Below are 27,939 nucleotides of genomic sequence, written 5' to 3' on the forward strand. Positions count from 1 at the left end.
AAGTTTACATTTCTGGCAGGTGAAATTTGCAGGTTTGGCCGCTACTTCTGAGTGCTTGAATCCTGCCACATTTCAGACAAATAGGTTCAGGGTTTGTGTTGCCTGTTGCTGTTGTTTTAACTATGTTTTTGAGTGAAACTCACAGGATGACCTTTGCTAAGACTTCTGCAAAATTTTACCTAGGCATGTGCTTGGGTTCAGGAGTTATCCAAGATCCATCAAAAACCTTGTTTGAGTTTCCTTTTCATAATAGTTATTATCTCTCAAAGGCCCTCCGAAGTTACTTTGCTTAGGGTTGCCATGTGTTCGGGATTCCAAGGGTGAAAATCACCATTTTTGTTGTTGTTTAGTCGTTTAGTCATGTCTGACTCTTCGTGACCCCCTGGACCAGAGCACGCCAGGCACTCCTGTCTTCCGCTGCCTCCCGCAGTTTGGTCAGACTCATGCTGGTAGCTTCGAGAACACTGTCCAACCATCTCGTCCTCTGTCATCCCCTTCTCCTTGTACCCCTCCATCTTTCCCAACACCAGGGTCTTTTCCAGGGAGTCTTCTCTTCTCATGAGGTGGTCAAAGTATTGGAGCCTCAGCTTCGGGATCTGTCCTTCCAGTGAGCACTCAGGGCTGATTCCCTTAAGAATGGATAGGTTTGATCTTCTTGCAGTCCATGGGACTCTCAAGAGTCTCCTCCAGCACCATAATTCAAAAGCACCAATTCTTCGGAGATCAGCCTTCTTTATGGTCCAGCTCTCACTTCCATACATCACTACTGGGAAGACCATAGCTTTAACTATACAGACCTTTGTTGGCAATGTGATGTCTCTGCTTTTTAAGATTACCATGGGGCAGGGTTAAAAACTGCCAAAATGCCCGGGATTTTGCAAAAGAACCAGGAAGGAAGGGAGGAAGGAAGGGAGAGAGAGCGAGAGAGCGAGAGAGCGAGAGAGCGAGAGAGAGAGAGAGAGAGAGAGAGAGAGAGAGAGAGTATCACTCTTTACTTTTTCCCTATGTCTATGGACGCGCCTGCTCTCTGTATACAAAGACTCACTTTGCAAGCGGAGCCAGCAGGTGTGCGTCCGAGGATTACTCTCAGACCTTTTCCTATCTCTATGGTGCATGCTGGAATGGGGCTCATTACCGAACGGGGCAGATCAGCTGATGGCTGGCTCTCATGTCAGGGAAAGTACTAGTTTCAATTCGTTACTTTGGCCATTGCATGATTTTAAAGGAGAGGAAAGGCAGGATGTCTCCCTGGTGAGTTGCATTTGGGGCAGGAAAAGATTCTGCAGCTGTCTGGGGGGCAGCACTTCAATGTGGGTTGGAAAAGTGGGGGGAAATCCTTCCCCCACCTGTTTAGAACAAGTCTCTCTCTTTCTCTTTCTCTTTCTCTTTCTCTTTCTCTTTCTCTTTCTCCTGTTAAAGTTTTGCAAAGTCTGAGAGCTCTTAACCTTGCACTCCCCTTCCCCCTGTGCGAGACGAAGAGGTTCCAGAATTAGCTGGGAATTATTATAGAATTAGGCACAGGAGTCTCTGCCTCATTCGACTCTTTAAAGAAAGGGGGGAAAATGACTAGGAATCACCTCTGATTCCTGATTCATTCTGGATCTGAATTGGTTGCAGAACCCTAATACCAGAGCAGTGCTGGACCAGCTGTTACAGATCCGCCTCTTTTGCAGATTTCACCTAGGAATTGGCAGTGCCCTTTATTTTAAGAAAAACCTGCAGATATTCAGCACGAAGTTGCTAACAGTAAGTGCCACACTTTTAACATGGCGAGGGGAGTTGGGAAGAGGCCAAGAGGACTGATAGTTGTGTTTGTTATTCCTTAAACTTATCCCATCGACACAGCCCTTATATCTTTTGCGAGGAAGGCATCTCTCTGTATGGTGCTAAACTATTTAAAAACCACTGTTATTGAGTGGGGAATCAAGTCCGCAGTTGTTCATGTTAATCCAAGTATTCTGGTTGTGCGATGCAGTTTGTTTATTATCTTCATTTGTACAGGTGATTCGGTTCGATTTTCCTCATTGTCAAATGCAGATATAATGCAGCACTCTGAATTAGCATTTGATGAGAGCAATCCATCTTTGCAACTCTGGATTAGAAAATGCAGTGCCATCTGTAAAGGAACTGTCTATGAGTGAAGCCTCTGTAGTATGTGCATAGTACTACATACAGTGCATACTGTTAAAGGGGTAGTAGAACGTGAATTATTTGGGTAGATGATTGTTTTAAACTTTGTTCATCTTTTTGGACGATCAGAACCTGATTCTCTGCTTTTGAACATACTTTTTCAGCTTATGTTTAGTGCTCCTTTCAAAATATTCACGTATTTTCAAGAATGGCTTGAATTGTGCGGTCTTTCAGGAATATTATGCATTGTGACAATTGCATTGACTCATATGGTTTTATTACTCGAAGTGTGGAAATAGCATGGCAATATCCTTCCTTATTCATCACATACAGAAGAACATTCTGACCACGGCAAAAACATTCACCTTGATGGTTTTCTCTCTGTGTGTCCTTTGGGCTTTGCAGACCAGCTCATTAGGAAACTGGGTTTTCTTTTAAAAATGGGAGGTGGGGTGGCAAATGTCCCAATTATTTTGTCCTAATCAAAAGTGTGAACTTTGAAACAAAAATCAAGCAGCGTTAATTTTAGTGCAGTCCCCTTTATCCTCTTTTAGCTATGTACTTGCCATTACAAATTTATTAGTTCAAACTGATCATTGGAAGTTTCCAAGTTCATTTGCAATGCTGAAGGCTAGTAACATGGTATTGGAATAAAGTTAATGGCAACATTCTTTGAACCCTATAACGCTTTAACAGTATACAGCTTTATTTTGGTCGTGTCGATTTCTAGAACTTTGGTTTATGAAGGTCTGTTACCAGTTGTACCATTTGCACCCCAGGTGTTCTGCTCTGAATAATTTGTTGTGTTTGTTTTTAAAGAGCTTCTAGCATCTGTCAATCAGCTTTTCTTCTCAGTGCAAGTAAAGCCAGGGCTTTTTTTCTCCCCAGCTGGAACTCACCTGAACTCAATTATGGCCCCTCTCAGGTGGGCACCATTGCCATTAAATGAGAACAAGGGAGGCATTTCTGGCGAGTTCCGGCACTTCTTTTTCTAGAAAAATAGCACTGAGTAAAGCCAACCTTTCTCCCCTAGCAAAGGGTTTTCTAATCTCTCTGCTTATTTGGGCTTTTGTTCTTCAAGTTGGTGTCTTCAAGGAAAACACTGAAGGCTGTGGAAAAGAGATGTAGAGAATTTATGTGGGTCTGTGTTTGTATTATGCCTAGAATTCCAGTGTTTAGAATACTTAGAGATGCTTCAGAACAATTACTACTATTATAATAAATGTCTTGAAATTATAGTGTCACTCTTTATTGTTTCATGAACTCCAGTTAAAATGTAAAGATCTAAAATGTATTTTTACCAGAATACCAAAGCAGCTGGTTAGGAAAATGATGCTACCATATTCTTTCAACTTCCCTTTGCTCTCCTATACAGTGATACCTTGGTTTACAACCATAATCTGTTCTGGAGGTCTGGTTGTAAACCAAAACAGGTTGTAACTCAAGGCGTGCTTTCGCCAATGAGGCCTCAAAAAAAAAAAAAAAATGGTTGTAATCCAAAAAAAAAGGGGTTGTAATCCAAAAAAAGGAACACGCACTTCAGGGTTTGACATGGTTGTAATCCAAAACGGTTGCAAACCAAGAAGAAAAAGAAGAGGAGTTTGGATTTGATATCCCGCTTTATCACTACCCGAAGAGGTCTCAAAGCGGCTAACAATCTCCTTTCCCTTCCTCCCCTACAACAAACACTCTGTGAGGTGAGTGAGGCTGAGAGACTTCAAAGAAGTGTGTTTGGCCCAAGGTCACCCAGCAGCTGCATGTGGAGGAGCAGGGAAGCGAACCCGGTTCACCAGATTATAAGTCTACCACTCTTAACCACTACACCACACTGGCTCTCCAACCAAGGTACCACTGTACTCATTTTCTGTAGGTGTCCTCAACACTCATTATTTTACAAATGGCTCAGTTCAGTCATCATCGCAAGCCATGGCTTGTGCTACCCATAAGCATTTTTATTTTTGTTGCTGGTACCCACCAGTATGTAGGACTATCACCTCCTTTTTTTGCTGTATTGGTTGCCATTTTGTACTGGCACCCATAGCACTTTCTCAAGATATATATCCCCCCCCCCCAAAAAAAAAGCAATGCCTATAGTCAGTAGTCCAAACCATGGTTTCAAACTTCCAGATGTACTCTTATGGTTTAGAGCTGCCTGCTTTCGGTTCCTATTTGGAAAGGCTTCAAACGTTTTATTCTGTCCCTGGGGTGCAGGCTCTTGAGCGGGGCAGCGATTTTGTGGATTGCCAGTGGTTTGTGAATTTAGGAGTTAGCAGAAAGTGTGGCTTGCAAACCAGCTTCTTTGCATGCAGAATATGCCAGGTTGAATCGGCCTGGGATTTGTCTGAAATCCTTCCAGTCAGTTAGATGGCCCAATACACTGACTTAGCATGTGAAGGCTTCCTATATTCCATGCTTTGTTTTTCCTGGTTTGGCAGTCCCACTGCAAAAGCACTTTTTGTAAATTGGTGTAAGGTCAGACATAACACCAAACCATGGTTTGATGTTACATCTGAACATAACCAGTGACGGTAAAATCCTAAAGTGTCGTGAATTAACGTAGATAAATGAAATCAAATTTGAAATTACAAGTATCAAGACAAAAAGGGGGATTTGCAAGAAACAAGGTTAGAAAAAAGCATCTCATAAGATGTGTTTGTTCAGGACAGCTGTGCTTCCACCTGAATTTCAAGTTTTTGTTTTTTTCTAATTCTCCATCCAATTCAGTAAGATTTGTGTCTGTGATGATATTTAATATTTTGGGGGGAATTCAAAGTATTTTAAATATGTACTGGGTATTATTTCACTGCTGTGTAGGTTGTGAGAAATCCTTCTAGAGCATATAACAGCTACTTGAGCAACAAAATAAAACAAAATTGTGCATTTTTACAGCTATGACCACAAGATGGGAGTGTTGTATCGTGAAGAACAGCACTACTTGCAGGTTGCAATTGATTTGGGCTGCCTAAGATTAAATGATTGTCCCATTTTTCTACTTCAAAACCACCGCTTTCCAAAGCCTAACTAAATACACCATCGTTTGGAAGAGTTGTGGAATTGAAATGTGAGATATCATCTAGATATGCAAACAGGAAAAGGGAAGCCTCCGCACAAACAAACTCACAAATAAGCAAGGCTCATTTGGAAGAATAAAATAGTGCATTTTATACAACCTTTTCTGCAGGTAATCTAAGTGACACTTTACAAGCAATGTCAAAAATATTTTCTCCTTTTGTCATGAAATTCATAAGACATAAAATCACATTCTCTCCCCCTCCCCCTAATTTTACAAGGTTTTGTGTGCAAGGATATAGGCAACTCTCCTATTAAAGAAGAAAAAGAGTGCATTCAGCAAAGCATTGTGCCTGGGGGGGGGGGGACACACAGTTCTGAGGTGCTACAAAGGATTGGGCTGGACAGTGACTTTAAGACATGGAGCCATTCCGCTGAAAAGAATATCTTGCCCATTTGTAGGCCTAGAACGCACACGTTCTCAGGAGACGTTTTCCTGGCGATGTGGCTTTCCGTGACAGCTCCAGTTGACTTGCTGTCTTCCCATTTATTAAAATTCATTTGCTTAAAGAAAATGAGGAAGGCAGAAAAAACCCTGACTGGATAAGGATTTCCCCTTTTTTTCTCCATCCCCTCGCCTGCCTCCTGAGCTCTGGCAAGGAGTTCATTTTACAGGTTTTTCTGAATAAGTCCTAGACGCCTCCACAGCTGGACCTGAGCTTCTGCCCAGACATGTTGCTGTTCCAGAGGTTCTTGACCTGGAAGGAGGAGCAGGGCCTGTTCAAGACATTTTGCTGCCTGAAGCCATGATGTCTTCCCTTGGGGAAAGGTGTTAGCTCACTGGTAGAGCTGATGCTTTTGCATTCAGAAGGCCCCAGGCTCCAGAGGCAGAGCCAGGAGACACAAAGGATGTGATCCTCATATTTGTAGGATGCCAGGTTGCATTGCAGCCACTTGCAAGTCAGATATGTCTAGACACAGGGCCACACGGAGCTTTCTCCCTCTCCAGGCAAGTGAAAAAGACAAGGCTGAGAAAAGCACTTGAGGACAAGTGAATTTCTGATGCCTAGAGAGATTCTCAAGGGCCAGACAGACCTGGAGTGGATCCCACTCGGCCTAGAGCCCTGCTCTAGGAAAACAGTCGTACCTTAGTTGACTAATGGAATCCATTCCGAGAGTCCGTTCGACCAGAAAATGTTCAAAAACCAAAGCACAGCTTCCGGTTGGCTGCAGGATGCTCCTGCAGCCAATCGTAAGCCATGTTGGATGTCCGGGTTCCAAAAGAACATTTGCAAACTGGAACACTCGCTTCTGGGTTTGCGGCATTCGGGAGCCAAAACGTTCGAGTCACAAGCCATTCGTCAACCAAGGTACGACTGTAATATAATTGTATATACATAGAATTGTAGAGTTGGAAGGGACCCCAAGGGCCATATAGTCCAACCCCCTGCAATGAAGGAAACTCAGCTAAGGCATCTATGACAGATGGCCATCCCACGTCTGCTTAAAAACCTTCAAGGAAGGAGAGTCCACAACCTCCCGAGGGGAGACAGTTGTCATATATGAATGTCTTGCTTTTGGTCTGCCTACTTATAAAACAATGATGCAACACAATCACCTCAGTTCTGGAAATAAAGCCTTGGTTGTTCCTAAATTGAAGGAGCAGAGGAGAGGGGAGAAATGAAAATGAATTGGAATGGAGACCTATGCAAATGTGAACTCTCTTCTTTTGGTAGAAAGGTCCCATTAAGTACAATGTCCAGGTGAAACTGGCCTAGAGACAGATTGGCTGCTGGATTTGTCTAAGACTAGATTACTCTCTGTTCCCTAATGCTCTGCACTGGTGGCACCAGAAATATACATATATAGTGGATGCTCGGGTTGTGAACGTGATCCGTGCGGGAGGCACGTTCGCAACCTGCAGAGTTCGCAACCCGCAGCGCCGCATCTGCGCACACACAAGTCGCGATTCGGCGCTTCTGTGCATGCGCAAAGCACGATTTAGTGCTTCTGCGTATACGCGAGCGCTGAAACCCGGAAGTAACCCGTTCCGGTACTTCCGGGTTCGGCACGGTGCACAACCCAAAAATGCGCAACCTGAAGCGTCTGTAATCCGAGGTATGACTGTATGTGGGTGTATTGTGGGTGTTGTGCTCCTTTCGGGATAATTTTTCTCACCTGCGGCCCCCAGACCACATCCCGGGAAACGGTTAAACCAGGTGAGAGTAGCCCCTGCATGCAAAGACACATTGGAAAGATCCAAACAATACACCCTCTGTAAACCTAGGTTCGGCTCGCCTCTCTGAAAAGGTAATTGACTGCCAAAGTTGGCAGTCACCTATTGCGGGCTATGTGGGCAGATACAGTCCAGAAATAATAACTCAGTCAGGACCCAGTCCTGAATGCAGATGCAGATATTTTGTGCACATGGATGAAGGGGTTTGATGCTACTATATGCAGGGCATCTTGGGGAAACAGGATGAATTACGACTAGGAAATGCCTCCATTGCACATGTTACATTACATACATTTCCCCAATAATTTGTGCAGCTTTCAAAGTGCTTTTTGCTCTGGTTCCAAAATGTCCTCCATTAATAACTGGCTATCAGGTAGGGGCCGGGCAGGGATACAGGGACAACGCTTTCCTTTCCCGTCTATTTCTTATTCCAGTGCTGTGAAATGTGCTGGATCTTCTTCATTCTGCCCCTCTGGTCAAGCAGCTTGTACTTCACCAAGTAGTCCTCCGTTTTCTTGGGGGAAGGTGGGAAGGTGGTGCTTGTGGGGGCGTAACTGGCTTTCTTGAAATGATGTATTGGAGGTTTGAGGGCTGGAGAGGAAGAAGATAAAAGCACAAGCAAGTCAGACGAATCAATTGCTGGCACCTGCAGATTTCTCCCTCTGTATCCCACAGCCACACAGTAATCCAAATACGTAAAAGGAGGAACATATTAACTTTGCAAAAAAAACCAACCCTATTTATAAGTAATAGTGATCTGTCTGAAATTCCTTCCAAATTTGATCACATTTAAAGCTGAATTCATCAAGCTTGCACAAAATGAGAACTCAGACATAGGACTTGGCTACATTAGTCAGATTATAACGTTATAAATTTGTTATAACAATGTGACACCAGATGGCACTGTAGAGCTGAAATCGAAAGTCAAAGATAATTTCCGTTGTGAGCTTTTATAACGGTTTTTAATAGCGTTTTTATAGCTGTGTAGATTCAGCTATAGTCTTCCTTTGCAATTCCCACTTACCTGATTTTGCGATGCAGTTCTCCAGCCAACCAGTGTTTACAAAAATGCAAATATTAGGTAAAAGTGTGCATAAAAATGAATATATTAGTGAACACCAACATACAAAAATACATTATATGGGGAGAAATTGCTTGCAAAAATATGCTTATGAGGAGAAATCTGCACTGAAATTCTGAGGAGTTTTCATGATGATTTAAAAAATACAAATCCACAAATTGCTGCAGAAATGCGGAGAACCAGATGTAAAATGGGAAAACTTGAGAAACTCAGAGAACCAAAATGGACCAATCCTTCCACCCCTAATCACCTCACTTAGGTGAGGGGTGGATGACTTGTGGCTTTGCGACCACATGTAGCCCTCAGCTTAATTTCATGTGGCGTCAGTCTCATTTCAAAAGCCACCTGCAGTTCGCTTCTGGGAAGAATAACCTGTCCTTCCCTTGACATTTTGCTGGGCAGGGAGGAGGAGGAGAGAGAGAGAAAGAGAGGGGAGAGAAAGGGGGCAGTCCCATCCACAACTAGCTCTTGCCCCATCTACCACGGGCTTTGGCCCTGACCACTGCCAGCATGTGGCTTGATATAAGCAAGCAATGAGAGTGAGACCTCTGATTTTGCTCAGCAAATATGAAATAAATGTTTGCAGCTGCTGATGTAAGACCAGGGATGGCTGAGCAGCTCGGACTTGGCTCTTTCTCGCTACCAAATGCATGATCAATAAGGCTTTGCCACCACCCTTGGAAACAACTCACGCAGAGGACAACTTTCCTCTGGGAAAACTTTCCAAAGTAGCAAGTGTAGTGAATCCGTGGATGGCCTTGATCAGAGCCTAGATCCGAATTCCCATTCAGTTACGCAAGTCACTTTGTCAGTGCAGTTCAGCAAACTCAGAAAGTTGTTGCAAGGACGGAATGGGATAATTCCACACAGGCTTTGGAGGAAGCATGGAATACAAATGCCAGAGCAAAGTCCGATCTGATCCTGTCCTCACACCACGGCCAAGCCGCTGCCTCTGAGATGCCTCCAATTGGTTCATGGAACCAACTAGCTCTCTGCCTACCTGCGATTCCCAGAATGTTAGCCGTGCTAATGAACTTCAGTGGGTCTACTCTTGAGTAGAACTAATATTGCATAAAATCAGTTGTCAACTTATTTTATGAGGGAAGGGAGTTGCACTAGCCCCCATCCTGTTGACTTGGGTCATCCTTTTCTGCACGTCGAGTCACAATATGAGATGGTTATGGATTTGTCAATGTAAAAAACTGCTCACCCAGATTCAGCTATGCAGACGTGCAGTAGCTCTGGCTATGTAAGCAAAGATCTTGTCAGATAAGCAGTGCCAGATTTACGTATAAGCTAAACAAGCTATAGCTTAGGGCCCCACTCTCTTGGGGGCCCCCAAAAAAATTTAAAGGCGAAAACAAAATTGGATGTGCATTTCCAAAATATAAGATTAAAAAACAAATAAAATAAAACCTATATATACACCAACAGTGTTTTGTGTTGTGTAGGCTCCTGTGATGTAAGTAATGGGGCCTGCTAGCCTGCTCCCTAAAATATCACTGGTTTGCTCATTTCTATATATAGGGTGCCTGCATTCTGCATGGATTAGTTGCATGGCAACATGTGCAAATGGCTTTAGATACCTATTAGATCCATAAATTACCATATAGCATACAGTGGTACCTCAGGTTAAGTACTTAATTGGTTCCCGAGGTCCGTTCTTAACCTGAAACTGTTCTTAACCTGAAGCACCACTTTAGCTAATGGGGCCTCCTGTTGCCGCTGTGCTGCCGGAGCCCGATTTCTGTTCTTATCCTGAAGCAAAGTTCTTAACCTGAAGCACTATTTCTGGGTTAGCAGAGTGTGTACCTGAAGCGTATGTAACCTGAAGCATATGTAACCGGAGGTACCACTGTATATTCAACACAAAAAACCAGCGACAATTTGTTGTTGACAAAGGACAGCTGGACATATAAAGGGCCCCATTACCTTCAGTAGCTTAGGGCCTCTCAAACCTAAACCTGGCCCTGCAGATAAGTGGTGACAGTTGTTTGGAACCTGATGAGCTGGTAAAAGGGAAGAGTAAATCTCTTCGCCTGCTCCAGAACAGCCAGATACAGCACCGGTACTGGTTTTCTTACAAGGGCTTAAACGCACGCAAACCTCAGGTGCTGGGTCAGTTGCTGGTGTAAGGCTTGTAGGAACCTGCTCAAGGAAGCAGTTGATGTTCAGAGTACAGTGGTACCTCTGGTTAAGTACTTAATTCGTTCTGGAGGTCCGTTCTTAACCTGAAACTGTTCTTAACCTGAAGCACCACTTTAGCTAATGGGGCCTCCTGCTGCCACCGCGCCACCAGAGCCTGATTTCTGTTCTTATCCTGAAGCAAAGTTCTTAACCTGAAGCACTATTTCTGGGTTAGCGGAGTCTGTAACCTGAAGCGTATGTAACCCGAGGTACCATTGTACAGATATGGCTGCTGGAGCCTTCTTGTGTTCAATATGCATCTAACCTCGGTTGGAGTGCACAACTGTATGGAAATACGCCGTCAAACCACCTTACAAACAGACCTCAATATTTAAGCGTGAAATGCAGAAATGAGGGAATGGGCGGCGTTACTAACCATACAAATATGTATGGCTAGAGGGGTGAAAAAACCTTCATTTTTGCAAGTACATTATTGCCAAAACTTTTGTGGCAGAACTTTATTAAAGAAAGCAATACAGTACAGCTCGCTTGCTGCATAAGTCCCGTTCCAAATGTCTCTCTGTGTGTATATATATATAATTATTGAGGCAGATATAACAAGTTAGTGTTGTGAACAGAACTAATGTAGGCCTATTCCAGGGTTGTGTTGCACAGGACATATTAAAATGATAAAAGTTTTTCTTTTAAGGAAGGAAGACAGTGACTTCCACCCCCAGGAAAGTCTGCTTTTTAAAATTGTTGCTTCTGGTTCCTTGAGGTGGGATGGTCATTGTTGCTGGTTTTCAAGTTCAGGCGATCTATGGAGGGAAATGCAAATTGTAATTGATGTGCCTAGAAATCATTGATGCTAATACACCAAATAGTAACAAATATATTTTTGCTTAACTCATTTTGGGGGGGGGGGGGGTTCCTGCATCAGCTTAAGGTTGGCTGCATATTATAAGATATACCACTACACAAGTAACTGAAGGACTTCTGAAATGATAATAGAGTGCTCACCTATTTCAAGGCGATCATCAACACTTCCATTGTGCCACGATTTCTAGGCGCAGGTCTGTGGTTTGTAGGCATGGGCCCAATCAGTGTTTTTGTCCCACCTCTTTTCCTGGGGAAATCCACTGTTTGCCACTGAATCAGAAAATCTGTGGATAACCCAACTGAGATTTGTTGTTCTGACTCAGCGGTAAACAGCAGGATTTCCCAGGGAAAGAAGTGGGACAAATAAAAACAATCAGAAGTGTGAATGAGCCCTTCGCCTCAGGAAATTTAGAAATGGACAAGTACTGTTATCTTCATGTCTCAAGTCAGAGGAGTAACGTTAAGTGCTTACATAATGATGAAAAATTAGTTCCTGACAGAAATGGACAAGCTCATGTTGGATCTACTTGGAAACTACCTGAGGTCTTCCACACACAAAAAGCTCAGGTAATTTTTTGTGAGTCGATCTTGAGAGCTTGGAAAAAGGACATCTTCATCCCATACAGGTTTTCCTTCAAACACCCTCCTCTCTTCCCTTACGTGCTAACAGCAGTAGTGGTGATGGGCAGTGAGGAAAGAGAGGTTTTTCTAATTTTCCTTCCTGCTTTCCTTCCCTCCTTCCCCACTTCCCTCCTTCCTTCCTCTGCACTGTCTACATTGTGGGAGACCATGGGAGATGTAGCTGTCCCAAAGAATGCTTCCCCCGTTCAGTCTAAAGGAGCAAAGCAGAGCTAAACACTCCTATCTACTACAGTGGACCCTCCAGATACAGACTTAATTCATTCCAGGGGTCTGTTCGCACCCTGAAAATTAAGCAAATAGAGGCGCACTTCTGCGCATGCACACGGCACAATTGAGTGCTTCTGCGCATGCACACTGCATGATTGAGGGCTTCTGCGCATGTGCAAGGTGTGCAGAGCACATCTGTGCATGCGCACACGACAAAACCCGGAAGTATACGCTTCTGGGTTTGCCGCAGCCATAACCCGAAGATTCCTTATCCAGAGGGATGCATAAGTAGAGGTACGACTGTATATATCCTTTTTCTGGTCTTTGAAGTAAAGATACATATACACAGATCCTCTAACACTATCACCATGCTAGCTAACGCTGCCGTGTAAAACCCACAGCCTCTTCCCCTGACTCCCACAGGTTCAGAATCGAACCTTAAAAGTCCTACAGGACAGCATCAGGACAGGCGCAACATCCGGAACACAGGCACAATGGAAGCAGTGCCCTAGAGACTGTTATTCCCGTCTCTACGTTCCTGAACCAGTGGGCTAGTTCAGCAAGTCCTACACTCAGCTTTGCTGGTGTTGCTATGGTAACGCAGCGCACCTGGCATCCTTATCTCAGAACATCTGGATGTGGGCTGCCTGTGCTGCTCAAGACACTGAGATCAAGCACAGTGCAGTTTAACCCATTGTTCTCGTTATGCCAACACCACCTACGTGAAATGTCGATTTCGTCATAATGTTCATACTAACCTGAACATTTGAGGAGAAGGGAAGTGCATGCTTTTCTTTAAAATTGCCTCCGAGCAATTGGGCTGGCATGTTGAGGAGGTAATGCTCTTTCCTGAAGAATCTCTTAGTTTTCTGAAAGGCAGAACACCATACTCAGAAGGACATCAACCCCAACAGAAATGCATGAAGGTGACACTAGGCTTACGGAAGCGGAAGATATCTGCCTCTAATTCTACAAGGTACACTAGGCAGTGCAGCTAGTGGGAGTCAGCGCTTGGGCAGAATACTTGTATACTATTGGACTGTACCTTTGTTTAAGAATTGCTTCAGGCAAATGGCATAACAACGGTCTTCACAAGGTACACCTTGGTGGTGTGCCAGAGGTTTCTTTTATTTTCAATCACTGTCCACATGCCTCTGATGATATTACAGTGTGTGATGATTCACAGTGTCATAGGAAGAAATATCCAAGACTCATTATGGCTTGCGTGCTGGATTCTCTGGAAGAAACATCTGCTGAGCTTTGTGTTACCTTACCAAACGTAACTGTTTGCCACCATGGTAATGATACAGAACTCAGCTGTGATACAGAACTCAGCTTTTTAGTACAGTGGTACCTCGGATTATGGTTGGATAGTGTTTTCGAGGTTACCAGCATGAGTTTGACCAAACTGCAGGAGGTAGTGGAGGACAGAGGTGCCTGGCGTGCTCTGGTCCAGGGGGTCACGAAGAGTCAGACACGACTAAACGACTAAACAACAACAACCTCAGATTAAGAACTTAATTCGTTCTGGAGGTCCGTACTTAACCTGAAACTGTTCTTAACCTGAAGCACCACTTTAGCTAATGGGGCCTCCCGCTGCCGCCATGCCGCTGCTGCGCGATTTCTGTTCTCATCCTGAAGCAAAGTTCTTAACCCGAGGTACTATTTCAGGGTTAGCGGAGTCTGTAACCTGAAGCGTCTGTAACCTGAAGTGTCTGTAACCCGAGTTACCACTGTATAGCCAACTTGGATGCACCTGATTTTAGCGAAGATCAAAGAGCCAATGGAGACAAGTGTTTAGTTTTCTTGAACCCTAATCCAACTTCTCCCTGGGATCTGTGTCCTCAAGGCTGCCACCACCATCATCATATTGGAAGGGAACCTTGGCTTGGAAGGGGGGTGAATAGCATTCCAATGTCAGATCGTTTTCAGTTCTCCGGCAGGAGACACCTGAGCTCTGATCCAACTACAGTTAGATAAGGCAAAGACTGCAGTCTTATCGTCCTGAATGGGGTAACTGTGCCCCTGAAGGACCAGGTGCGCAGCCTGGGAGTCATTCTGGACTCACAGCTGTCCATGGAGGTGCAGGTCAATTCTGTGTCCAGAGCAGCTGTTTATCAGCTTCACCTGGTACGCAGGCTGAGACCCTACCTGCCTGTACCCTGTCTCGCCAGAGTGGTGCATGCTCTAGTTATCTCCCGCTTGGACTACTGCAATGTGCTCTATGTGGGGCTACCTTTGAAGGTGACCCAGAAACTACAACTAATCAAGAATGCAGCAGCTAGACTGGTGACTGGGAGCAGCCGCCGAGACCATATAACACCGGTCTTGGAAGAGCTACACTGGCTCCCAGTACGTTTCCGAGCACAATTCAAAGTGTTGGTGCTGACCTTTAAAGCCCTAAACAGCCTCGGTCCAGTATACTTGAAGGAGCGTCTCCACCTCCATCATTCTGCCTGGACACTGAGGTCCAGCGCCGAGGGCCTTCTGGCGGTTCCCTCGCTGCGAGAAACCAAGTTACAGGGAACCAGGCAGAGGGCCTTCTCGGTAGTGCCCCCCCCCCCTGTGGAACGCCCTCCCACCAGATGTCAAAGAGAAAAATAACTACCAAACATTTAGAAGACATCTGAAGGCAGCCCTGTTTAGGGAAGCTTTTAATGTTTAATAGGTTATTGTATTTTAGTGTTTTGTTGGAAGGGGTATAAATAATAATAATTATTATTATTATTTGTTATTTATTATTATTATTATTATTATTATTATTATTATTATTATTATTTGTTATTTTTTATTATTATTATTATTATTATTATTATTATTATATATAATTATATTACTTACCCAAGAGAAAGCCCTATCGGCCAAATGGAGGAGTGGTATCAGAGCAATGGGGTGGGGGCTGGCATGGCGATGTGCTGATGTTGTACTCGTGAGCATCGCACCTCCTTCCCTAAGCCGGGCAGAAGCTTTCCAGGCTTTGGGAAAGATGTGTCCGGCCTCCTTCCCAATCCAGTGGACAGCTATTCTCTATTAGGGTTGCCAAATCTTCCCTGCTCCTTAATTACCGTATGTCAGGCTGATGTAAAAAGGCACAGGAATGGGAAAGGTTTTTTTTGTTTTTTGTTTAAAGGCAATGCTATTCAATTTTCATGACAAAAGCAGCAGAGAAGACAAATAGGAAGAAGCAGAAGATGATCTAGCAACCAATGTTCCGTGAGTATGGAATATATATGAGATCACCCCTTTGCTACTCCATGTGGTCCAGCACCTTCCCCAGATACCATTGACTACAACACCAGATCTGTTCGCTTACCTTGTTCAGCACTATTGGCCAGAATTAATCACGGGGTTAAAATCTTAGGTTACAGGCTTATGACACAACAGAAAAGCAGATACACATGAAAAAAGCTGAATCATTTGACCTCTGATCCACCGCAGACATGGGAGAGATGTTCATGTTGGCCATTAATTGTGACATTGATGAGCGGGTATAGAAATAGATGGAGTCAGTTCTCGCTGACAGAATACCGATCAGCTACGTCTGAGGTTGCATATCTGAGCACAGAGGGACTCACTAACCTGGCAGCGTGAGCCGATTTGAGGATTCTGGCAATGGTGCGGGTTTCATAAGTTGTTTTGAACCTTGAAAAATAAAAAGAGGGTGAATTATAGTAGCATCTTCAAGTATATTCATGTGGTGATTTAGTAGATTGGTCCCAGCTCCTGCCCACCTAGCAGTTCAAAAGCACGTCAAGTGCAAGTAGATAAATAGGTACCACTCTGGTGGGAAGGTAAACAGTGTTTCCATGCACTGCTCTGGTTCGCCAGAAGCGGCTTAGTCATGCTAGCCACATGACCCGGAAGCTGTCTGCGGACAAACGCCGGCGTCCTTGGCCTATAGAGCAAGATAAGCGCGCAACCTCAGAGTCGTCCACGACTGGACTGGTCAGCGGTACCTTTACCTTTACTATATTCCTATCTACTGCAGCAACAGTAGATAACTGGCTTGGATTTGGTGGAAATAAGGGTGCATTGCTGCAGTTACAATGTTCCCAGTATTAGCCCTAACACCAAATCATGGGGTTTTGGGGAACCCTTTACCCCTCCCATTCATCCTCAAACCACACCCTCCCTTCTTAGCCCTACCCCTTTAAACTAAAACAAATGTTGACCAGTATGGCAACCCTGTATTGTAGAAGAAAAATACAAGCTTTAGTATTTCACTAGTTGCCTTTTTCCTTTTTTATTTTTGTCCGCAGCAAACTTAAAGGTAAAGGTACCCCTGCCCGTACGGGCCAGTCTTGACAGACTCTAGGGTTGTGCGCTCATCTCACTCTAGAGGCCGGGAGCCAGCGCTGTCCGAAGACACGTCTGGGTCACGTGGCCAGCGTGACAAGCTGCATCTGGCGAGCCAGCGCAGAACACGGAAACGCCATTTACCTTCCCGCCAGTAAGCGGTCCCTATTTATCTACTTGCACCCGGAGGTGCTTTCGAACTGCTAGGTTGGCAGGCGCTGGGACTGAACAACAGGAGCGCACCCCGCCACGGGGATTCGAACCGCCGACCTTTCGATTGGCAAGCCCTAGGCGCTGAGGCTTTTACCCACAGCGCCACCCGCGTCCCTGCAGCAAACTTGGAGGTTACTTAATCTGCTGCACACTTACCTGGGGGTCAGTTTCACTGAAACCACTGGGGCTTAGTTCTGACTAGACATGCCTAGGCTTGCACGCCACTGGGACACATTTCTGCATTTCGGGAGTTGCACACCCGTCCCGCAAGGCTTCACCAAGGAACACATTGATTGTAACATAGCCTGATAATGGGCAGCAGTGAGTTTCTGCTGCAATAACTGTATTCCTCTGCATATTTTTACTCGGATATAAGCACCACTGAACTTCGTGGGACTTCCTCCCTGATCCTGGGAAGCATGCACAGGATTGCAGCCTTAGCTGGTTACAGTGGTACCTCGGGTTAAGAACTTAATTCGTTCTGGAGGTCTGTTCTTAACCTGAAACTGTTCTTAACCTGAAGCACCACTTTAGCTAATGGGGCCTCCTGCTGCTGCTGCGCCGCTGGAGCACAATTTCTGTTCTCATCCTGAAGCAAAGTTCTTAACCTGAGGTAATATTTCTGGGTTAGCGGAGTCTATAACCTGAAGCGTATGTAACCTGAAGCGTATGTAACCCGAGGTACCACTGTAGTCTTAAATGCTGCTACGCAGGTCCATTAACATGGGAGCTATTTTATTTTCTCAGGTTTTAATCAACAGGTTGTGGCTGGTTTTTTGGGCTGCTTTGGAACTGCTATTGTTACACTACGTATTCTCTGTTTTACTGGATTTGTATCTAGCCACTTTAAGTTTGGGGGGGGGGGAGGAGAGATGGGACCTAATACTCCTCTTGCCCTAGGGGTAAGTAGTATCACCCACTGCAGCTTGGTCAACTTTACACCTTATAAAAATGTGGAAAGACATTAAGTTGACTTGGCCACGAAGCTTAGTGGGTGACCTTGGGCCAGTTGCTGTTTCTCCCGCTAACCTGCCTCAGTGTTAATAAATAATAATAATAATAATAATAATAATAATAATAATAATAATAATAATTTTTATTTATACCCCAGCCAGAGCCGGGCTCAGGGCGGCTAACACCAGTAAAATTACAGTAAAAACATAATAGGGGGGGAAACTCCAATTTAAAATACAGGTTAAAATGCAATTTAAAATGCAGCCTCATTTTAAAAGTAGCCCATAGATCAAAACCATAAGAGGAGGGAAACATAAGGGTCAGACTGAGTCCAAACCAAAGGCCAGGCAGAACAGCTCTGTCTCTTGCAGGCCCTGCGGAAAGATGTCAAGTCTCGCAGGGCCCTAGTCTCTTGTGACAGACTAGGGGCCAGTGCTGAAAAGGCCCAAGGTACCAAGTCGGGGCCAGTACTGAAAAGGCCCTGGCCCTAGTCGAGACTGCTCTGGTTCGCCATAAGTTGTAGCCAGAGGCCCCAGTTTCCAAGGAAAAAGGGGGGGTGGCCCTGATGTCACGTGTGTGACATCAAGATATCAGGAGGAGTCAGGGGGTGGAGCTCAATGCGGCAGCGGCGGGGCTTCAGTGGCCGGCGGCCCCTCCTTCTCCTGCCATTGCCACTGGCCGGGGGCTGCTTCCCCACTCCTTCCCCTCAACAGCCAGCCACTGAAGACGTGCCACATTCGACTCTGCGCTCAGCCTTCTCCACCCCCTTCGAGGACTGGGAGGGGGGCAGCCCTGTCCCCCAAAATACGGGGAGGAGGGGTCTGTGCCTACAAGTGGGTGCCCCTGGTTGTAGCTAATATAAATGGAGATGTGCAAGATGCAAATATATAATGTAGCATTGCTTGCGCGCAGGGAAATAAAAAATGCACACAGCCAGAAAAGCAAACTGTACCAAACTGGAAAATCTAATGGTCTAACTCAGTATAAAGCAACTTAACAAGGCTCGGTTAATTTCATTGTACACAGGTTGTACATTGACAATAAATGTATTATTATTATTATTATTATTATTATTATTATTCCTATGTTCCTGTCAGAGGCAGATTTAGGGGTGTATGGCAGATTTGCATGTAGCTGACAGGGCCATATAACTCTTCTGCTTGCTTCTAAGAATTCCTGTGCACACTCCTTTGCTACAGTGTTACAAAAGACCCGCCCCAAACTCCAATAAACAATTTTTTTAAAAAAGTAAAGAAGTCATTTTTTCTGAGAAGATTCAGGAGGGTTTTTTTTCCTCAGAAAGAAAAAAGGCAGCATTGGAAAAATCCCCTCCAAATATTATCCACCAATTGTTATTTATTTTGTGTGTGGTCAGTATTTCCCCTCCACAGTGCCCCCGAAAGTACACTTTGTCCAGGGTATTATGAAAAATCCAAAATGGCAGCCAGTAATGGTTGCTACTGCGACCTTTAGTGGCAGTAGGAAAGTGGGGCTTAGGGAAAAAGAAAGAAGCCATGCTACAGTCATTGCTAATGCTGATGAGCCCCCTGCCCTGGAAGCTGAGGTGGAATGAATCCTCCTGTAGAAATGAGGTAGAATCCAGCCCCCATTTCTTTGCCCACAAATAGGGTGGAGAATTTTGAGGAGCCTTTGAGGAGAGTATTATGGAAAGCAGAGTATTGCTAGCCATGGGAAGAAATGGCAAAATTGACTTCTTCCATGTGCCTCCAGGCCATAGCTGTCAACTTACAGATTTGAAAATAAGGGACCAGCAACCTTGAAAATAAGGGATCAGCAGCCAAAATAAGGGATTTTCCAAGGAGCACAATAATGCTCAACTTCTGAGCCCCTCTGAGCCAAAGGCAGAAAGCCCAGCCAGCAGCCAAACGAAGCCTCAAGGAAAACCACTGTCACCTCTCCGCTGGGAAGCGCTGAGCAAAGGCGAGTCCCCAGGCAACACAGCCGATTTGATCGGCACAAGGCATGCAAGCTCCACCCCCCAGTCGTTCTTAGACTCCTTATTGGGTAAGCAACGCAGCCAAGCTGCACAGTTGGAGCCTCCCTCCTCCCTGGCCGGCAGGGAGGGAGGGAGAGGAGCTGCTTCCTTTGAAACCCGGGAAATTTAAGGGGCATCATCAATAAGGGACAGCAGTGGGACACGGTGCTGGGATAAGGGACTTTCCCACCAAATAAGGGACAATTGACAGCTATGCTCCAGGCCTCTGATGTTGCTAGATGGTGTGGGAAGGAGCCCCACTGTAGTTGTTCCCACACTGCTAAAGGCAATGGCAGAAGGACCTTTACTTTCCTCCAGTTTCATGGAGCGAAAGAAGTGTGTTTTGCATCTGTGAACAGTTATAATGCCCCCCAAAGACAGTAACGGTGATGAACACTCTCAACCAGCTCCATTATTCCATTAGATAAGCTAACTCGCTTTTGCACAGAACAGGAATCCATACCAATTGGAGATCTCATTGCTTTTATTTGGTAATAAGGAGAACATACAGGAACTCATTTACAGAAAAAAACCTGAAATGCTGAAAAATTGTTTTATACATTTAGAGACAACAAGCCTCTTCCTCCCAATAAAAAAATTACAGTGAACACATTTTCTTTAAATTAATTTCCAGAACAGTTGAGAATAGTCAGCACTGTATGCCCACGTCACTTAAATTTTGTATCTTAAGATGAAACAAACCCAGTGCGTTTTTCTCTGGGTGGTCTCCAGTGTTCTTCTTGCTTTAGCAATTAAGTTGAATGGCATTTTTCTAATTGGACAGAGCAACGTATTTTTACAATGCCCGTGGGTTACAAATTAACATAATTTCCTAAGGCCTCTCCACACATTCCATTTTTAGGTGCACACCTAAGATGTTTTATGAGCGCACCTAATTGAGAATGCGGCAAACATTTTGGAAATGTTTGCATCATACAGGTACATCCAGTTTTCTCCAGAGTGCACCCTTGGTGGGAAACCTATGAAATGTCCCTAAATTTTAATTCAGATATCTCCATTGTAAAGTTCTGGCTAAAATCCTAAATAATGTCCTTAGATTCTTCAATGAGGCAAACTTAGATTTTTAATTTTTATTACAAAACCAAAGTGCTTAGTTTTGATTCTCCCCCCTGCTCCTTCTCTGACAAAAGCTCAACTACACCCATTGGGACAGAAATGCTCCCAATTAAATTCTAGGGCAAGTTAATCAAGTGATGCAGGTTAAAAAAAAAAAAAGGTAAAGACTAGTATAGTAACCACATCATTTAGTGTCTTTCCCCCAAATTCTACTTTTCTACTAGGAGAAGAATGGCGGATGCGGGGGACAGGGAACAAATTCTGGCATCTAGAGCAGAAGACAAGGCCTGTTGCCTCAGTGCAAAAGCTCCATCGAATCCAGCACCAAGCAGATGCCTTTGAGAAGCCGATAAGCAAGCAGCGTGTGATGGCAACAGCTATTTCCTAACGTTGCTCCCCAGCAATTGCTGGGCAGCTGGGATTCCCTATAGTCCAACTAGTAGCCCTCAACAGACTTATCCTCTGTAGATTTGTCTAATCTTCCTTTAAAAGCATCCAAACGACGGTCCTTCACTACATTAGGTAAAGGGTAAAGGGAACCCTGACCATTAGGTCCAGTCGTGACCGACTCTGGGGTTGCGGCGCTCATCTCGCTCTATAGGCCGAGGGAGCCGGCGTTTGTCCGTAGACAGCTTCCTGGTCATGTGGCCAGCATGACTAAGCCGCTTCTGGTGAACCAGAGCAGCACACGGAAACGCCGTTTACCTTCCCGCTGGAGCGGTCCCTATTTATCTACTTGCACATGACGTGCTTTCGAACTGCTAGGTTGGCAGGAGCTGGGATTCAGCAACGGGAGCTCACCCCATCGCGGGGATTCGAACCGCCGACCTTTCGATCAGCAAGCCCTAGGCGCTGAGGCTTTTACCCACAGCGCCACCTGCATCCCCTTCACTACATTATGCGGCAGCAAATTACACAAGATAATAATTATTTAACTACATGTCATGTGCTTTCTTTTATAGGTCCCTTTCACACCCCCTAGATCCTGCACGGACTGAGTAAAATTTAGTTGATTTGGTAAGAGTTGAGCAGCAATTCTGGGTGGCAGGTTTAAAAAAAGGTAAAGGGAACCCTGACCGTTAGGTCCAGTCGCGGACAACTCTGGGGTTGCACGCTTATCTCACTCTATAGGCCAAGGAAGCCGGTGTTTGTCCGCAGACAGCTTCTGCGTCATGTGGCCAGCATGACTAAGCCACTTATGGCAAAGCAGAGCAGCGCATGGAAATGCCGTTTACCTTCCCGCCAGAGCGGTTCCTATTTATCTACTTGCACTTTGATGTGCTTTTGAACTGCTAGGTGGGCAGGAGCAGGGACCGAGCAACGGGAGCTCACCCCATTGTGGGGATTCGAACCGCCAACCTTCTGATCGGCAAGCCCTAGGCTCTGGGGTTTAGACCACAGCATGTTAAATAACTGCCAAGTTCAATTTCTTTTGTTTTTTTTAAAGCTATGTAAGCAATGAATCAGCACAGTAGGATATTAATGATGATGCTTAAGTTTTACAAATGCGAGTGTAGCAAATCGGATAAAAACCAGGAGTTACAGTACATCTCGTTCTTCTGCTGAGGCAAGAACAGTTCTAAAACTAGGTGCTAAGGAAACAGAAGAGGGACTCTTCCTAAATGCCAGGAAACTTCTAATGTCTCTCTCGGTTAAATAAAAACAACCATTTTTATTCTTTGTACAAGTGACCCTGCTAGAAAAAGCAAATGATGAACCAATTCAGATCTCTACATTCAAAGAGCCTCAAACTTTGAGGCCATTGGGCATGCATTATGCAAAGGAAGGTTCTTTGACAATCCTTGAATACAAAACCTGGAGACAAGTATTGTGGTCCTCTTTGTAAAAAAAGGGGGGAGGCTACTTTCTCAGATTTCTTACAACTTATACAGAGCTCTTCTGCATTCTGCATTTAATCCAGAATTTTCATGTCTCGTTCGCTCACATTTTATGGCGAAGTCCAGCTGATGTTCTTATTTAATCCTGTATTTTCCAGTGATTGCCTCATGTTTTCCACAACTGCAGAAAATCCAACTTCTTAAAGAAGGCCTTGTCTACACTATATATTTAAAGCAATATCATATCACTTTAAACTGTCATGGATTCCCTCATAGAATCCTAGAAACTGCAATTTGTTTAGGATGCTGAGAATTGCTGGGAGACGCCTATTCCCCTCACAGAATTACCATTCTAACTATCAACCCCTTCTTCCCAGGGAACTCTGGGAAATGTGGTGCTCTGGGGGGGGGCAGGGGTCCCCTAACAACTCTCAGCACCCTGGACAAATAGAATTTAAAAGTAAAGAAAATTTAGAAGTGCTTTTTGAATTGTATTTTTCAGCAGAAGCCTTCAAAGTGCTTCCTCAAATATCGGAAACACAGCATACCTAGCAATAGATACATCAGTGAATCCACAGAGGTTCATAGGAAGATAAGAAATCTCAACAGTTTCAAAGTCTAAAAATCCTTAGGGACACAGATAGCTGGTTTTGTGACAGGTGTGCAGACCACACAGTGACTTGCCTGCCTGCCAGTTGCAAAGGTTGTGGATGTCAAACATAAGGCTTACAAATTTTGGTGATTCATAGGCTTAATTTGAAATTAAGCTAGATGTAAACTCATTGGTGTCTCTGGTATCTTCTATCCTTTGCACCATGGATATCAACTTATATTATGCATGGATTGTTAAGGGTGGTTTCTTTTATTAAAGTTATGGCTATAAATTTGTTGTGGCCTTTGGCTAGAACAATAACGTCATTGATTGACTGATTGATTGACTGACTGACTGACTGATGAGGCTTTCAGTAACTACTAACTATGATGGTTGAAGTGAGTTAGGAACTTCCCCTGCATGCAAAGACGGGCTCTGGAGGATGGAGATGATGAGACCAATTGTGGGTCCAATGGCCAAGAAGGCGGTTTCTGCATTTGCTGGAGAGAGAGATGAGGGGCAGACGGGGCTCATCAATCTGGGAAGGGAGCCCATCTTGGAGAAGGAAGACTCTCACCCTAAACCTTCACTGTTTTGCAGGATATCTTGGCAGGAGAAAAGGCTGAGTAAACCCTACACAAATCTGGAGTGGAGTCTCTTAAGACGGGTTGGATGGCGCCTTGTATGCCTGCAGCCATGCTGGTGCCGCTGCTTTCCTTTGGACCACATCAGCGAGGTGCTTTCCTTTGGACCACATCATCAACAACCACCTGCAGTATCACAGAGTTGGTATGCCTCTGAATGGTGCTGTTGGGATCACAGATGGGGAGAGCAAGGGCTTCTCTTGGACACCTGACTGGTACTGTGAGAATGCGATGCCTGGTTAGATGGGCCTCTGCGTTGATCCAACAGGGCTCTTACGCTGCTGTGTCAATGCAGAAGGAGCCTTGTAAGAGGAAGAAATAATTTACAGCACGTTGGAAACGTCTGTAATGTTGTTTGTAATTACAGAAACAACGGGGTAGTAGCTATTCCAAATTAAGAAAGATGGCCTGCTCAGCATAGCAGAGATCCATGGGGTTTATATTGCTGTTGATGCGGCAGAAGGAAAACTTGTGCCTAGGCAAGTTCTAGCCTCAACTCACATTATCTGCTCTTTCAGGGCCGTTCCTTACTTCTCTCCCTCTCCCCTCCCCCCCAAAAAAAATCTGGAGTAAAATTAAGTTATGTGCTCACAAGCCAACAGCACTCCCTCCAGCGTTTATCATGTGTGTCTCCTAAAAGCCATAATATATAATTACAATATTGTTTCCATATACGTAGGAGAGATAACCTTGTGTCCAAAGCTAGATAGTAAGTCACTGGCAGAAAATCCTTCAGTATGTACATACATACATACTCCATGCCTTATTATTTATTTTCATTTACAAATGGTGACTGAGACAATGTCTTGCCTATGGCAGGCAGCTCCCTTCAAACACCTCCCTTTCAGCACCCTAAATGTGAGGAAGTTCAAAGGTTTTTGGAGGGTAAGGAATAATCAGTTTTTTGCTGACCTTTAAGAAGAGGCCAGGGACGCAGGTGGCGCTGTGGGTTAAACCACAGAGCCTAGGACTTGCCGATCAGAAGGTTGGCGGTTCGAATCCCCGCAATGGGGTGAGCTCCCATTGCTCGGTCCCTGCTCCTGCCAACCTAGCAGTTCGAAAGCACGTCAAAGTGCAAGAAGATAAATAGGAACCGCTCCGGTGGGAAGGTAAACGGCGTTTCCATGCGCTGCTCTGGTTCGCCAGAAGCGGCTTAGTCATGCTGGCCACATGACCCGGAAGCTGTCTGCGGACAAATAGAGCCCATAGAGCGAAATGAGCGCCGCAACCCCAGAGTCGGTCACGACTGGACCTAATGGTCAGGGGTCCCTTTACCTTTAAAAAGAGGCTAGAGCAGCCTTCAGATATTGAAAAGACAAAGCAACTAGCATCTTTTGCATATGAAAATGGAGAAACAGATGAAGTTTCCACCCCCCCCCCCTGCAATTTCTCTACTTAATATGTAGGACAAGTACAAAGGTATTGGGTTTATATAGCGATGCTATCCTAGAACTGGAACCGCCCTTTCTAAAACCAATTTTTTGAAAGGAAAGAGAAAGAAAGAAAGAAAGAAAGAAAGAAAGAAAGAAAGAAAGAGGCTACAGTCCGCAATGCTCAGTTATCAGGGAATAAGCAACATTAAAATCAGTGAGACTTACTTATGAGTAAACATACAACGGATCAGGTTGTACTCATCAGGATCAGAAAGTCCACTCCTGTTTTGTAAAGTATTTAAAATGACTTCTTCATAAAAATTCTTTGGTCTTGGGAACATTTGGCTTAGAATCCCTGAAGAGTTAGGACTCAGATGGTCTCGGGCAAATATCTAATTTTTTAAAATCCTCAAGCTCTGTATTTTCCAAAATAGAATCAAGGATAAGAAAGCATGTTACTTTGCACCTGAGGCTTACTGAGAAGGTGAATATATCGTTGCAAGTCTATACTACAAACCTGAACACCTTTTAAACTGGTTTAATACAATTTGTGAGTGTGTCAGATCTAAGGATTCCCAGCCTTATGGGAAAGATGCGGTTACCAGCTTTGTGAAAAGTCATGAGAGCTAAACCAGGCAATCGGAAAAATCAGATAATTTTGCAACCTTATGTGAATTTACCTTTGGGGGGAAAGGCTGGTTTATAAGTGATGTAGGGCAAGCAAAAATCACTAACCTGGGCAGAATTCTGTGAGGTCCAGCTTTTCATTAAAAAAGTTCTTAACCAGCATAAACTTCCTCAGATCTGCATCAATCATATGCCACTGAAGGATGAGCCAGAGGGAAGTCTCTTTGCATGCAAATGCTTCACAGAAGAAGGCTGGTGTTTGAGTTAGGAACCCGTGAACAGGCCTATACAAGCCTACTTGGAAGTAGACGTTGGCTTACTTTGAGGTAAAGTGGATTGCACCCTAAGTGTGACACCAGGCTGCATGAAACCCTGCTTGGATTCGGTGCTTGTCGTGCCCACCACAGTTTGGATCAACCAAACCCACTGAAATCAGGATTTATCCCCCAAGCAAATCTGCATAGTACCAGGGCATCAATCACAATGATTAGCTCAATGCATTCCAGGCATCAGACATCCTTTGCCATGTGCCATGATGGGAGAAGCAATTGCCTCTGGGACAGAAGTTGAATGGTGGGCATTACAGTATTTCGGCAGCTTAGTATTGAGGCAGCGCAAGCCTTAAATTGTTGAGATGCAACTTCTAAGTCCCATTTATGTCTCGGATGGCAGAATTGCATTGCATTCTGTTTGCCTGTATTGGCTAATTAAATCCCCCAGTTCATTCAGCAATAAAACGTCAAAGGAGGAATTGATAGGCTCCCTCAGAGTGTTCTTTGGGTCAAAATAAAAGGCTATGAGTAACAAGGGTATGTGTGGATAGGATGCACTTTTTTCAAAAAAATGTGCTTATTACAGAAATCAACAGAAACAACACTTTCTTTCCCTCAGAGGCTGAGCCACATTCTTGCTACACCAAGCCAACAAAACGATGGCTCAAATGAAAGACAATCAAAGGTACACAAAATCAAGGAGACGTCCAGCAAATGAAATCTATTGAATGTATTTTTTTTTCCCTTGAAAAATACTATAAAGCTGTCTAGGAATTCAGCAATTTGCTTATTTGTAAAATAGCCAGAATTCTTTTTATTTAGATATATAAAAAAAAGAATCTGCAGATACCCCAGTGCTCTAAATCATGGCTTTCAAATAGACAATTAAAGGTTTCTTCTTTCCTCTTCCTTTCTTTGTGCATTACAACAACTCATGGAAACAACTGTGTTTTTCCCCCAAGTCTCTTTCCACGGATGTGCCAAAGTCTCTGCTTCACCGTGTCAGAATATATTTTTTTGCAAGCTGCGACTCAAAAGGTCTCACATTTGCTTGATCTGCAAGTCCCGAATGAAGAGTCCTTTTGCAAAGGGGAAACTTCATTTAAAAAAAAAACAACCCCAAAAAAACTTACATGAAGAAGGAAAGAAAAAAACAAACAAACCCCAAAGTCCCAAAATGAAAACCCCCAAAGTCATTGACTGTGAAGTAGCCAGTGAGAGGAACAAGAAGAAGCAGGCGCTTTAAAGGCTGCATAATGTCCTCCCCCCAAAACTGGTCTTTGTGGAAGGAGATCAGTTAGAATGGTGAAAGAAATTTGCAGTCCCTTTTTGATTACAATATGTGTGGTTTTGTTTTGTTTTTTACTCTTCTGTATCTGGAAAAGAGAGAGAGAGAAAGAGAAAGAGAAAATTGTCAGTGCTCCTTCTTACTGACCAAGAAGTGGGGGAGAACGACAGAAAAGGGGGGAAAGCTCTATATCAATATTGTGCTATTCTGTGTAAGCTAACAGGGCCTAAACAGCTCTACCCAGGTACAAAAGAGAGGTATCAGCCGACTTGGGGGAAACCCCACAATTTGTGGAGGTGCAAAGCAGCTTTTGAAAACAAACCTTAAAGCAGGATCCTGATCATGCATATAGGATGCCAATGGTCTGTTGTTGGGGTCGGGCAGTAAACCAGGGAAGAGGGGCATTGAACCCTGAGCAAGAGCAGCGTTCAACAGTGTCCTTTGTTTTTTCAAACTCT

The 27,939-nt window shown here is 44.4% G+C and overlaps 1 protein-coding gene and 1 long non-coding RNA gene across 6 annotated transcripts in view; one reads left to right on the forward strand and one right to left on the reverse strand.

Annotated features, from left to right (window-relative positions):
* Positions 1-6: 6 nt before the first annotated feature.
* On the forward strand, positions 7-27,310 carry LOC144324952 (uncharacterized). The gene is made up of 2 exons (XR_013390262.1): positions 7-1,746; positions 23,878-27,310. It is a non-coding gene; the product is annotated as an uncharacterized LOC144324952 (long non-coding RNA).
* PDE1C (phosphodiesterase 1C) overlaps positions 5,268-27,939 on the reverse strand; it is a 257,604-nt gene continuing 234,932 nt past the window's right edge. For 3 of the 5 annotated variants that reach the window (XM_077916500.1, XM_077916502.1, XM_077916501.1), the window contains 2 exons: positions 15,891-15,953; positions 5,268-7,966 (listed from right to left, as the gene is read on the reverse strand). In XM_077916500.1, the coding sequence (XP_077772626.1) occupies positions 7,794-7,966; positions 15,891-15,953 (236 nt within the window). In that variant the 3' untranslated portion in view covers positions 5,268-7,793. Of the gene's footprint in view, positions 7,967-11,073; positions 11,402-13,069; positions 13,181-15,890; positions 15,954-26,908; positions 27,570-27,939 lie in introns of those variants that run through there. The other 2 variants (XR_013390261.1, XM_077916503.1) reach the window with 2 other exon arrangements.

Source organism: Podarcis muralis, chromosome 12 (assembly GCF_964188315.1).
Source record: "Podarcis muralis chromosome 12, rPodMur119.hap1.1, whole genome shotgun sequence".
Lineage (NCBI taxonomy): Eukaryota > Metazoa > Chordata > Lepidosauria > Squamata > Lacertidae > Podarcis > Podarcis muralis.